This window comes from Artemia sp. Qi Xiang Cuo, chromosome 4, assembly GCF_049724085.1.
Source record: "Artemia sp. Qi Xiang Cuo chromosome 4, ASM4972408v1, whole genome shotgun sequence".
Taxonomy (NCBI): domain Eukaryota; kingdom Metazoa; phylum Arthropoda; class Branchiopoda; order Anostraca; family Artemiidae; genus Artemia; species Artemia sp. Qi Xiang Cuo.
The window spans coordinates 9211712-9225314 of record NC_142797.1 but is presented as its reverse complement, the minus strand read 5'-3'; the positions used below and the strand labels follow the sequence as shown (position 1 = coordinate 9225314).

At 37.5% G+C, this 13603-nt stretch overlaps 1 protein-coding gene across 1 annotated transcript in view; it reads left to right on the top strand.

Moving 5' to 3' along the window:
- LOC148952760 (uncharacterized) overlaps positions 1-13603 on the top strand; it is a 76032-nt gene that overhangs the window by 13830 nt on the left and 48599 nt on the right. The window contains exon 3 of the mRNA XM_089088070.1: positions 11662-11854. Within this exon, the coding sequence (XP_088944196.1) occupies positions 11662-11854 (193 nt within the window). The remainder of the gene's footprint in view (positions 1-11661; positions 11855-13603) is intronic.

The following is a 13603-nucleotide window of genomic DNA, read 5'->3' as shown; positions in this document are numbered from 1 at the left end:
TTACAGGAATATACCTCCAAATCGACGGTGTTATTACCGTATGGGTCTCATTACGTTAATACCGTCATGAGTTTAATACTCATTCTAGAATGAGTGTTAGAAAAAACAAATTTAAGGACCACGTTTTAATTACTTCTAATTGGCAATTGTGATTTAAACGGGAGATTATCTATCCATAGTATACCACCAGGCATATGCGCTGTTTATTAATATTGTGTTTATATTTGTTTTTAGAAAAACTTTCTAATCTAATCCTTGGGAAATCCGTCTTATTTAACCTGCTTTGAAGTGATCTGTCAAAACAAAACAAGAGACACATTTTGGAATCAGCATCGACAAAAATTATCGCTATTGCTATTGAAAATAAAGGTCGTTTAATTCACAGAATTTTATTTTTTCGCTAAGTTTTAAAAATTTTTAAAACTTAGCCCCGGAGGCAAAGTAAATCAATTCAGAGTTCAAAGTGTCAACATCTAAATTGGATTGCAAGGACATTATTAAGTCAGTAAGTTATATGTGAAGCAAAGTATAATCATCTACTGAACAAGTACTGACAAAACCTATCCTCTCCACACAAAAAAAGTAACCCTTTGTTACACAATTTACACAGACCCTTAGGTTATTTTTAAGACCCTTAGTTGCACAATTCAATATAAATTTCCGGGTAACTCGTCACCTGAATCACGCTCTAGCATAGTTTATTGGCTGGGAGCAAAGTACTTTGGCTCGGAGCGATTAAGTAGTACAACATTTTGCGTTAAGAGGTGCTGAGGTACGCGGGGTCACTTTTGGAGAGTTTTGTCAGTACTTGTTCAGTAGATGATTATACTTTGATGTGAAGATACGAAAAATTTTGCAATAGGGATTATAGTAACGTGTAATCCTTACATATACTTATTGACCAATACATTAAAGATATTGCAAGGACATTATTAGTTCAGTAGGTTTTTTATTTAAAGATTTATATCATGTTGCAATAAGAATTATAGCGATTTGGACTATGATTTACGATTGTGAATCGAGAGCTGGCTGTATGGTAATTAACCAATGACAGGCTCTATTTTATTTCACTGTATATAAATAATACACAGTAGAATCATTCCCTATCTCAACCATTATACTAAGCGGGACCGAGATGCAAGTGCTCCAGATAACGTTAAAACATAAGCGACATTAGATTTTTTCACGGGTAGTCAAGTAAGATTTTTCTTGAACGTGAAACTTGTACCTTTGTAACACTAAATTTTAAAGAATCTAATTCTAAATTAATTTATTCAAATACGTGTATAAAAATCGGTAATTAGTAGTACAGTGTTATTATTAGATGTTTTAGAAATTACAGGTAGGTTTTTGAGTCTCGAGTTGGGTTCAAAGGCATTTTGAGAAAGTTTCTGCGAAAATACTTGTTCCGAGGTTCTCATTTGATCCGCCATCAGAGGTCTAATGCATGAGGACGTACAAGTATGTGCCACTATTTCCAAATGATGCACCTACGATTGTGGCCTCACGCTTAAACGAGTGTGTCCGCATGCCAAATTTCTTAGTGGAAAAGCAAGAAACGGTACTGTTTTGTAGCAGGGCAACAGGCGAGAAGAACCGCGTATAGAACTTCAAAGATTCTATTGAAAACCGGGTTTCCGCTATCTAGTGAGGTATTGCTCACTGTGTGAAAAATATTTAAACTTTAGTTTTTTGGGGTTAAAGGGGCAAAAAAAGGTACCTAGGTTAGGTTAGGCCATGTGTTCAATATATGCTATGCTTTACCCCCCCCCCCCCTAATGTGCTAGTGTATAACCCAAATTTATTTCTAAACTATTATATTTTTATAATACTTTGTTGTATTTCATTAGCCTTGACCAAACTTCACTTCTCACGTGTTGCCTGGCTGCTAAGACAGTACCCAAGAAACTTGCTCACAGGTTCCAGTTTTAACTGTCTGGCCATCAGCGTAATTACGTCAGCTACCCATCATTCCTGTCGTGCTAACCAGTGGTGGATCCAGGGGGGCGAGGGGGGTGCACCCCCCCCCTAACGTAGTCTAAAGCAGTGTACTTTACTTAATTACCGCAAGTTTGTGTTAATTTAACTGGCTCCTAACGCATGTTAATCGGATCAACCTATTTTGTGCCCCTCCCCCCTAAAAAAAAGTCCTGGATCTGCCCTTGGTGCTAACGAACATTCCTGCAAATATTACCGTGCATAACTCGGAAGAACCAGCGTGAATGTGCGCAGAAAAATGGCTGTGCAGATAAAGTAAAGCACTTAGCTAGTCGAAAAAGTGGACTGGTCATTCATTTGATCGATGAAGAGCTGGCCAGTGCAGCAGTTGCAGCCATCCCCCAACCTAAGAATTCGTGCCAGAGTTATTAAAACTGAACATGCCGGTATTATCAGGATGGATCTCGATTATGAAGATTAATCGTATTCGTGTGGGCCGTGGTGTTTAGCAAGGTTCTGTTCTTAGTATGGCAATATTTGATAACTCTATTAGAGTAGTCACTCGACAGATTCCACCTTACTTAAATAAGCCATATATCGACGCAAGTCACTTGTCATATTCCGATGACATTTTTCTCTTGGCTGATAATCTTTGGGCACTCCAGAACGCCGTTGATGTTGTTTGCTCCCGACTGAAAGAAATCAGTCTCAGTTGCTACTTCCAAAACCGAGTTTATTGTCTTTGGACCAGAGATCGCCTCCAATGATAAAATCCAAGTTGGTCCCGCCACAATCTCATCTTCTTGGTCTGCCTGGTCTGGTCTATCTGGCTTCTCTGCTCTGGTCTGTCTGATCTGGCAAAGAGGATATGAACATCTGCAAAAGTATTCCCAGATTGTGTTTTCGATAATTTTGTATTCTTAAAGTTATCCTATATTTTTTCAATTATGGTCTCTTGATTTCCATCAAAATCTTAAATTAATATAAAACTTCATTTTCTGATTCTTTTAGCTGTGGTTGTGTACAAGAAATATTTATATCTTCAAATACCGAACAATGTATTTCAAAGTCATCAAGTATTTCTTCCGCATTAAAACTTTCCTTTATGTGAGAAAGATAAGAGTCGCAGCTAAAAAGCCCTATCTATTGGTGCTAGCTTTTGAGAAAGCACTGTAAAGTGTCCATTTTGAAATCGTGAAATGTGTATTTGTCTTCTTCTACATCCCCTTTGATAAGTCTTTTTATACAACCTATATGTAATTTGGAGTCTTTCTTTGGTTTCTTTGGCGCCTTTGTCCATATTTTGTTTTCTATCCTGGCCAGTGCTATGGCTAGCACTTCAGATTCGTACCATTTTTCTATGCGGTCTTTGATGAAATTAAATAAAAAAACAAGTTTTTTTTAACTGAAAGTAAGGAGCAACATTAAAACTTAAAACGAACCGAAATTGTTCCGTATATGAAAGGGTCTGCCCTCTCCTCAACGCCTCGCTCTCGCCCCCTTCGGCGCACCCGTCTTAGCAATTCCCCCATGAGAACTTCCTGCATGGAAAGTTCCTTCCACGTAACCCCCGAATCTCGCCCCCCACTACCAGCGAAAATTCCCCCTGAAAATGTCTGTATGCTTACCAAAAACCAATACTATATGTAAATGTTGGGCCAAGTTCATAACTTGCAGCCCTTCCCCCGGGTACTGTGGGGGATTAAATCATCCTCAAAGACATAGTTATTATATTTTTCGATCATGCTGAACAAAATGGTTATCTTAAAGTTTTGATCGAGTGACTTAGGGAAAAAAGTGAGCGTGGGAGGGGGCCTAGTTGCTCTCCATTTTTTTGGTCACTTAAAGAGAACACTAGAACTTTTAATATCCGTTTGAATGAGCCCTCCCGCGATATTCTAGAACCACTGGGTCGATACGGTCACCCCTGGGAAAAAAACAAACAAACACGCATCCGTGATCTTTCTTCTGGCAAAAAAAATCCACAGTTTTGCAGATAGGAGCTTGAAACTTTTACGGCAGGATTTTCTGATACGCTGAATCTGATGTTTGTTATTTTTATTAAATCTCTATGACTTTTGGGGGCGTTTCCCTCTTTTGTCGAAAATCAGGCAAATTTTCTCAGGCGCGTAACTTTTGATGGGTAGGAATAAACTTAATTGAACTTATATATTTGAAATAAGCATAAAAATCCGATTCTTTGATGCATCTATTGGTATCAAAATCCGTTTTTTAGAGTTTCGGTCACTACTGAGCCGTGTCTCTCCTTATTTATAGTTCCTTATCACGAACTGTTTGAAACAAATTCGTGTGTCTTACAGGAATATACCTCCAAATCGACGGTGTTATTACCGTATGGGTCTCATTACGTTAATGCCGTCATGAGTTTAATACTCATTCTAGAATGAGAAGACCCATTTGCCTTCCCAATGCCAGAACATAATTTGCACTTTACTGAAAAAAATATAAATGCCTTTCATAGCTTTAATAAATCAAATAATATTAAAATTTTGATTTCTAAATATCAGTATATGTATATTAAACTGACAATTCACATTCAATTGTATTTTTTTTTCATTAAATTGCAAATTATGTTCTGGCCTTGGAAAGGCATAGGGGTTTTGAGCCCTACTTATGTTAATTTCTGCTCGTTTTGAGTTTGACGGTGATTTATTGTAATTTCTGTTCGTTTTGGTATTTCATTTATTTATCGATGCTGATTTGTGGTAGTTTCACGCTTGGTAGATTATTTGATTTCATTTTTTGCTCATTTTTGGCTTAATGGAGTTGTTTACTTTTCTTTTAAAAACATATTTTGTGGAAAAATTTTTTTTAATTAATTTCTGTTCGTTATATTTTGACATAGTATTTTCAGGGAAAAAGAAAATAATGCTTTAAATCTTTTCTTTTTTTAAGACTTTATGGTTTGGCCTGTTATTTTTATGCTGGAGAAACAATTTCAGCAATTTTTAACAACATACCCCCTTTTAAAAATCTATGGACACAAATAGTAGTGTTTAATTTAGTTTCATACCTTCTCTAGTTGACCTGAAATAGAAAGCTTGATACCATTCGCAAAAAAAATCTGTTTACTTTCTTTGATAGCTTGGATACACTTACGCTATTTTGATTTGGTTAAATTTCAAGAGCAGAAGTAGCCCCAAAAGTTTGAACATAATACCCTCGGTCGTTCTTGGGATAGTGCTGAGATGCCTTATTGGGAATTAGCTTTAACACGGTGCATTTTGATTTAATCTTAAGGCAACATTTAGTTTTTAACCATAATGGGCAAATGGGTGGGTGGGCGTGGGAGGAGGACTAGTTTGCCCTCCAATCACTTTCGACTATTAAAAAGGGCATTAGTCCTTTCTATTTTCAATCGAATGAGCCCTTATCGAAGTTCCTATGAAAACTCCTTCGATACGAAGTACCCTGGTCTAAACAAACAAACAAACAAAAAAAAATAATACATTGTACCCCGATCGATCTTTACTATTAAAATGTTAAGCCTTCCAATCACTTTCGACAATTAAAAAGGGCATTAGCCCTTTCAATTTCCAATCGAATGAGCCCTTTTTGAGTTTCTACGACAACCGCTTTCTATAAACACCTTATATGCCCCAAGGGCATAACTTACAACCCTTGCCCTGAGGGGTGTGAGGGAGTTGTCATCTTCAAAGACCTAATTTCCAGAACTTTCAACTACGTTAAACAAAACGGCTATCTCAATTTTGATCGGATGTGTTTGGGGAAATGGTGGGTGTGAGAGGGGGGTTAGTTGAACTTCAATCACTTTCGACTATAAAAAAAGGGCACTAGCCCTTTCAGTTTCCAATTAAATGAGCCTTTTTGAACTTTCTACGACAAAACTTTCTATAAAGGCCTTATATGCCCCCAGGGCATAACTTACAACCTTTGCCCCGAGGTTTGGGGGGGGGGGGTGTTGTCATCCTCAAAGACCTAATTTCCAGAATTTTCAACTACGTTCAATAAAATGAATATCTCGAAATTTTGATTGTATGTGTTTGGGAAAAGGGTGGGCGTGAGAGGGGGGTTAGTTGCTCTTCAATCACTTTCGACTATTAAAAACGGCCTTGTCCGTTTCAATTTCAAATCGAATGAGCCCTTTTTGAAGTTTCTACGACAACTTTTTCTATAAATACTTCATATGCCCCCAGGGCATAACTTACGACGCTTGTCCTGAGGGCTGTGGGGGGGGGGGGGGTTCATGCACAGACATAATTTCTGGAACTTTCAACTACGTAGAAAAAAATGACTATCTCAAAATTTTGATTGTATGTGTTTGGGGAAGTGTTGCGCATGATAGGGGGATTAGTATTCCTCCAATTACGTTCGACTATTAAAAAGGGCACTAGCCATTTCAATTTCCAATTGAATAAGCCATTTTTGAAGTTTCTACGACAACGCTTTTTATAAAATATGCCCCCAGGGCATAATTTATACCCCTTGCCCTGAGTACTGTGGGGGGTGTCATCCTTAAAGACTTATTTTCCAAAACTTTCAACTACGTTGAACAAAATTGCTATCTAAAAATTTTGATTGGATGTGTTTGGGGAAAAGGTGGGCGTGAGAGGGGGCGTGGGCGTTAGTTGTCCTCCAATCACTTTTGACTGTTAAAAAGAGTGCTAGTCCTTTTAATTTGCGATCAAACGCACTCTTTTTCAATTTTCTGTAACAAAGCTTTCAATATAAACCTTCTATCCCCCCAAGGCTAAACTTGTAACCATTTCCGTGCGGGCTCTGAGGGGGAGGGGGTGTCATCCTCACTCCTCCTAATTTCCAAAACTTACAACTACGTTAAACAAAACGGCTATCTCAATTTTATTGGATGTGTTTGGGGAAATGGTGGGTGTGAGAGGGGGGTTAGTTGCCCTTCAGTCACTTTCGACTATAAAAAAGTGCACTAGCCCTTTCAGTTTCCAATTAAATGAGCCTTTTTGAACTTTCTACGACAAAACTTTCTATAAAGGCCTTATATGCCCCCAGGGCATAACTTACAACCTTTGCCCTGAGGGTGGGGGGGGGATGTCATCCTCAAAGACCTAATTTCCAGAACTTTCACCTACGTTCAACAAAATGAATATCTCGAAATTTTGATTGTATGCGTTTGAGAAAAGGGTGGGCGTGAGAGGGGGGGGGGGGCTAGTTGCTCTTCAATCACTTTCGACTATTAAAAAGGGCCTTGTCCGTTTCAATTTCAAATCGAATGAGCCCTTTTTGAAGTTTCTACGACAACTCTTTCATTAAAAACCTCATATGCCCCCAGGGCATAAGTTACAACGCTGTGGCCTGTGGTGGGGGGGGGGGTTCATCCACAGACATAATTTCCAGAACTTTCAACTACGTAGAAAAAAATGACTATCTCAAAATTTTGATTGTATGTGTTTGGGGAAATGTTGGGCATGAGAGGGGGATTAGTTTTCCTCCAATTACTTTCGACTATTAAAAAGGGCACTAGCCATTTCAATTTCCAATTGAATAAGCCATTTTTGAAGTTTCTACGACAACGCTTTTACTATTAAAAAGGGCACTAGCCCTTTGAATTTCCAATCAAATGCACCCTTTTTCAAGTTTCTACGACAAAGCTTTCAATAAAAACCTTATATGCCCCCAGGGTATAACTTGTAACCCTTTCCCTAGGGGCTCTGAGGGGGTTATCATCCTCTAAGACCAAATTTCCAAAACTTACAACTACGTTAAACAAAACGGCTATCTTAAAATTTTGATTGGATTGGTTTGGATAAATGGTGGGCGTCAGAGGGGGGGGGGGGGTTAGTTGCCCTCCAATCACTTTTGACTATTGAAAATGGCACTAACCCTTTGAATTTTCAATCGAATGAGCCCTTTATCAAGTTTCTACAACAAAGCTTTCAATGAAAAACTTATATGCCCCCAGGGCATCACTTATAACCCTTGCCCTGAAGACTTTGGGGGAGTGTCCTGCTCAAAGGTATAAATTTGAGAACTATTAACTGAGTGGAACAAAATTGCTCTGTCAAAGGTTTGATTGGGTGTGGATAGAGTGGGCGTGGAGGGATGTTGGTTACTTTTCAATCACTATCGAAGGTTAAAAAGGACGCTGGCCATTTCATTGTCCAAACGAACGAGCCCTTTTTGAAGTTTCTACGACACCGCTTTCTATAAAAATACAAACCTTATATGCCCAGGGTATAACTTAAAACCCTTGCCCTGAGGAATCTAAGATTTCCAGAACTTTCATACTGACAAATGGCTATCTGAAAATTTTGATTGGATGTCTTGGGAAAAGGTGGCGGAGAGGGTTACGTCCCTAATCCTTTCGACATAAAGGCACAATTTCCAATCGAATGGCCTTTTTTGAAGTTTCTACAACAACGCTTTCTATAAAAACCTTTTTTGCCCCCAGGGCATAACTTACAACCCTTGCCCTAAGGATTGTGGGGGAGTGTCCTCCTCAAAAACATAATTTCTATATGGAAATCAACTACGCTGAACAAAATGGCTATCTCAAACTTTTATTGGATGTGTTTTGGGAAATGGTTGGCGTGGAAGGGGTGTTAGTTGCCGTCCGATCACTTTCGACTATTAAAAAGGGCACAAGCCACTTCAATTTCCAACTGAACGAGCCCTTTTCGAAGTTTCTACGACAATTTCTTCGATACAAAGTGCCCTGGCCAAAAGGAAAGAAATAAGAAATAATACACTGTGCCAACATCGTTCTATATGCCCCAAGGGCATAACTTAAAACCGTTGCCCTAAGGGTATTGGGGGAGTGTCCTCAAATACATAATTTCTATCTGGAAATCAACTACGCTGAAATGGCTATCTCAAAATTTTGATTGGATGTGTTTGGGGGAATGGTGGGCGTGGAAGGGGTGTTAGTTGCCTTCCAATCACTTTCGACTATTAAAAATGGCACTAGCCATCATGCCACTGACCCCCGTTCCAGACCAAATAAACAACGACATCAAGACTCGAACCCCTACCCTCGCGGCAAATAATCCCAAGTTTAGCGTGCTAACCACTCGGCTTGGACGGTATATGACTTTTCAGTCTCAACATTGTCTCGAGCTAAGACCTTGTCATCTATGGTAAGTGGGCTTATTTTGTTACATCCTTTTGTTGAAAGCAGTAAGGTAGCGAGGTTTATATTTTGATAGGTTATGTTTATAAATGTTCCGGCACACGCAAACCACTGGCGTAATTTTGCCAAAATCCGTGGGGGGGGGGGAGGATTTTGAGCTGAATTTCCAAGTCAAGTGAAAAATGAGCCATATAGTACCATAAAGGCAAAGGCTACTAAAGAAAACCGATTTGCTTCAGTGGATGCTTGAATTGAGCCGATCTTGGTTTTGACAAGATTTTTTAAAGATGCTATATTTCAGTGGGGGTAGGGGGGCAAACTGGGGTCTGGGAGGCAGTTTTTCCCTTGTCCTATAGTAAGTTACGCTCTCGACGCAAACTTGCCTCTGCAGCGACCATAGCTACCCTGTTTATCCGCATAGCAAATCTGTAAATTTGACGTAAAATATGGAAATGAAGTTTAAAAATTGTGAGGCATGTTGACACTAGCTTTGATAGGCGTCAAACAAGAATTCACAAAAGTAAAAAAAAAGAAAAGCGTAAAAGAAAAATGAAAAACGTAAAAGTAAAGGAAAAACGTCCACTTTTTACTGACAAAAGAACTTTATGAATATAAACGGAAATAACAGTCACCATGATTTTTGTTGTTTGTGTGTGTTTATGTTAACCATGAACTCTAGATCAGCAGGGGTAAATAATAATAAAAAAAAAAAAAAAAAAAAAAAAAAAAAAAATCATTTTTAGCAGGGTGAGGGGCACCAATAAATTTTGGCTCCCAGATCGGTATTTTTGCACTTCTGAACCTCTAATTAGGACAGTTTTTGATCCTCTGGGGCTAGGCCGTACCCAGAGGGGGGGGGTGTTAGGGGCGTTTGAACGCCTCCCGAAATGTTTTTGACTCGTAAAAACGTAACAAAAATGGATATAAACAAATTTTGTATGCGTTTTTTTAGTTTTTTTGTGCACCCCCCCCCCCGAAAAAAATCTTTGAGTAACACCCCTTCCGAATAAAAATTATGGGTACGGCCTTGCTCTGGGGGGATACATACCCCTAAACCCCCCCCCCTCCCCCGATCAACCTTTGTAGAAGTGCCTATTAAACAACCGAACTATGAAAATATGAAAGTGTATTTCAAGATCCCAACTTCAATATAATTTAATATCTATTCTTAAATTAATTAAGTGGTCCATTTAAAATATTTAAATTTTCTAACCCATGTTCTCAACTTACAAAATGTCATTCATATGCCTAAACCGAACTTTCTGTGTTTTCTATTAATTGCTAGTGCCGATGAACTTAAAAATATATTAGCTAGTACGGTAATAGATATACCAAATCAAAGAACCTGTATCCGAAATTTGAAGAAGGAAGAGAAAATATTCACTATCTCTACCAACCTCATCAATCTATCTATTGAGAGTACTGTTTCCTCACCAGTTTTTGGATTTCAAGCGTTTTTTTCATAGCCAAGCATTTTATCTCTTTTCTACCCGTAATTTGTAAAAAAGGATATGTCAAAACTGCCCAGAAAAGGATTATAGAAAATATTGAAAGCTTTCGGTTCCCCAGCAAGCATTGTGGTTGTTTGTGGAAGAACTGTGTTTTGATCAAAGAATAAAAAAATAAGAATAAAAAAAAAATAAAAAAAATAAAAAAAGAATAAGAATAAAAAAAAATATCGTAGTTAACCATTTAGTGAACTTTGATACTGGGGATTTGATAGTGGAAACTAGTGGTTTAATATTCTTTGAGGCCGTTTAGTTAGTCTATACGGATCTAAGTGCAACTAAGATCCTTAGTTGCACTGTCTTAATTACAGGGTCATAAGGGCAAAAATGCCGATCTGAGAGCCAAATTTTTACTGGTGCCCTCCCCCCTGCTAAATTTTTTTTTTTTGCAGAAAAAAAACCTTTAAAAAACACATCAAAATTTGTTTATATGCATTTTTGTTACGTTTTTACGAATCGGATTTTTTTGTGGGGGGAGTTCAAAACCCCTACCACCCTCCACCCCCCACGCATAGAATATACTATGCAATTGAGGCGTAACCCCACGATTATTTTTCAAGTCTAATTCCTTCTTTACTTGGCTTATACATTTTTTTTGTAGAATTTGTAAGAACTATTGTTGTTTTTTTCCAACTCATATCGTTTAGTAAAATTTGGTCCTACATTATATCTACTTCAGAAAGTTAGGGGGGATCTAAGAAATAAAAAGTGCGTGTTTCTAGGTTCGGGAATTAATCTCCATAAATATCTGCAGTGCTTATTTTCATTATTAATCCAAAGAAATGTATTATTTTTTAGTATTTGTTATGTACCTGTTATTTGAATTAGTATTTTTTTTAGTAATTATTTTTTAAGTATTTTTGTTAGTTTTTCTTTGATATTTTATTTTCATATCATTGATGTAATAAACGGAAACCGTAGGGCTTTTGGGAGAGGGAAGGTACTAAAAAAAATTTATACGCTGATATCTACAGAATAGATTTCGTTTATTTTGCATTTTGCAGTCGTGAATTTTGGCGTTTTTTTTTCGATGATTATTCGGGAAGGTCGTTAATTAGTGTTTAAGGAAGACACCAACCTTATATCCCCCTGTTCAGCCATTTTCTTTAAGTAGTAATTAATTTTTTTCAGGAATGATGATTCATCTCGAGAGAATGATGAAGAGCCTGGCTCAGGCGTAAATCCAGATGTCTTGATTGCTAATTTGGCTTTTGCTGCAAGTAAAAAAGCTGGAAAACTCATTGAAGTCAAGCCGGCTATCCTATCAACTCCAATTGTGAAGAATATTTTAACTGAACGTAATGTAGAAAAGGGCAAAGAATCGGTAAGATCATAAGACTAGAAAAATTGAGTATTTGTTTTTAGTTTGCCGTTGGAAATACACTAAGAAAGTTGAAATTGTGGTTCATGGCTTTACGAACAATCAGAGATATAAGTGGAAATTAATAAAGGGGTCTCATTAAAAAAAAAAGAAATCAGGGTACTCCTTTGTTATACCTACTCTTTTATATACTGCTAGTTTGGTTAATGGTAATGAAATAAAATAAAATAGGATGAATATATAATAGTTTAGAAACAAATTTGGGCTATATATTTGCACATTAGGGGGGGGGGATAAAGCATAGCATATTTTAAATACGTAACCTAACCTAACCTAGGTACCTTTACCCCCCCCACCCCCACCTCCAAAAAAAACATAAAAAACAACACTTTAAATATCTTATATGCAATTAAAACCACGCTATACATTGTATTTCTCCACAGCGGTGTCTTGAATCATCCCTTAAAAACGGGTTTTTCGTCGTGTCTACAGTTTGACATATATAAAAGAGCAGGTATAACTTAGGAGTACCGAAATTAACAACAAAACCATCTTTCGTTGCTAAGCAAGGTCCTGAAGCTCCTTTTTTAATTGTTTCTCTTTAACGAATGATCTGGAGTCTTGGATTTGACAGGTCGGAAAAAGAAATACCAATATACGAGTACGTAGTTTGTTGCAATATCAGAGACACTTTACCTTAAATAAAGGGTGGGTGAGGTTCATGGGCGCCCATAAGTTGAATTCCAGAGGGGCGGGGCAAACCTCGTCTAATTGGCACTTTTAATGCTATATAATATAAATCTCAGAACAAAAATATAAAAATAAGGCAGCATCATTCAGCTAGGGGGGGGGCGAGCGCCCCCACCACCTGCCCCCCCCTTATGGACGTCCATTGTGAGGTTTTATCATAAAATACCATATACCGGTTTAAAAATAAGTACCAGAGGACCGAGCCATCACTCGGTGAGGGGAACTTTAGACATAAAAACGGTGTCAGGCGTATTCCTTTCTCCTCCGGAAATAGAATATCCTCATACATCGATTCACACAAGAAAAAATAACTTATGAATTTTATTTAAGCTCGCTTCAGCTCGCTTCAGCTAGTGAACTTGACATAATATAAAGAATCCATAAAAAATACGAATCCCCCCCCCTTAATTAAAGTCGAATCAAGGACAAAAATTTGCTTGCATGAGAATATACTTGTTTTTTTTTTCAAACATGAAAAAAATTTGTACTAGTTTAGTTTCTAATTTTTCAAAATGCCATATATTGCAGCACGTGGACTAGGGTACAGATTACAAATAAGTACATTACAGATTCATTGCAAATAGTGAATCGCAGTGATATAAGATTACCGGTGATGGAAATAGGGCCAAGGATTACTATATTGTCAACGGCACACCTTTCTTAGCAGCTCATCATTCTTCTTAATAAGATAATTTCGAATGTTTGAACTTTTTTTTGTATTATCTTTCTATTTTAAGTTCAATAAAGAGTTTCTTAATTTGAAACATCAACGTTACAAATTTACACATTTCTTTACTATATTTTACGAAAAAGATAAAAATATTAATACTTATATCTTTCTGTATAATTGCTAATAAGAATTAATTATAAGTGCGCTCAGTAATTTTCCAAAAACAGGGGAATAGGCCAGATTGAATTGGGAACCACTGGAATAGAAGCAGACTTGATGCAACCATTCCCCCTCCCAAGCCATGAAGATTGGTAATTTGGCAATCTTTGGAG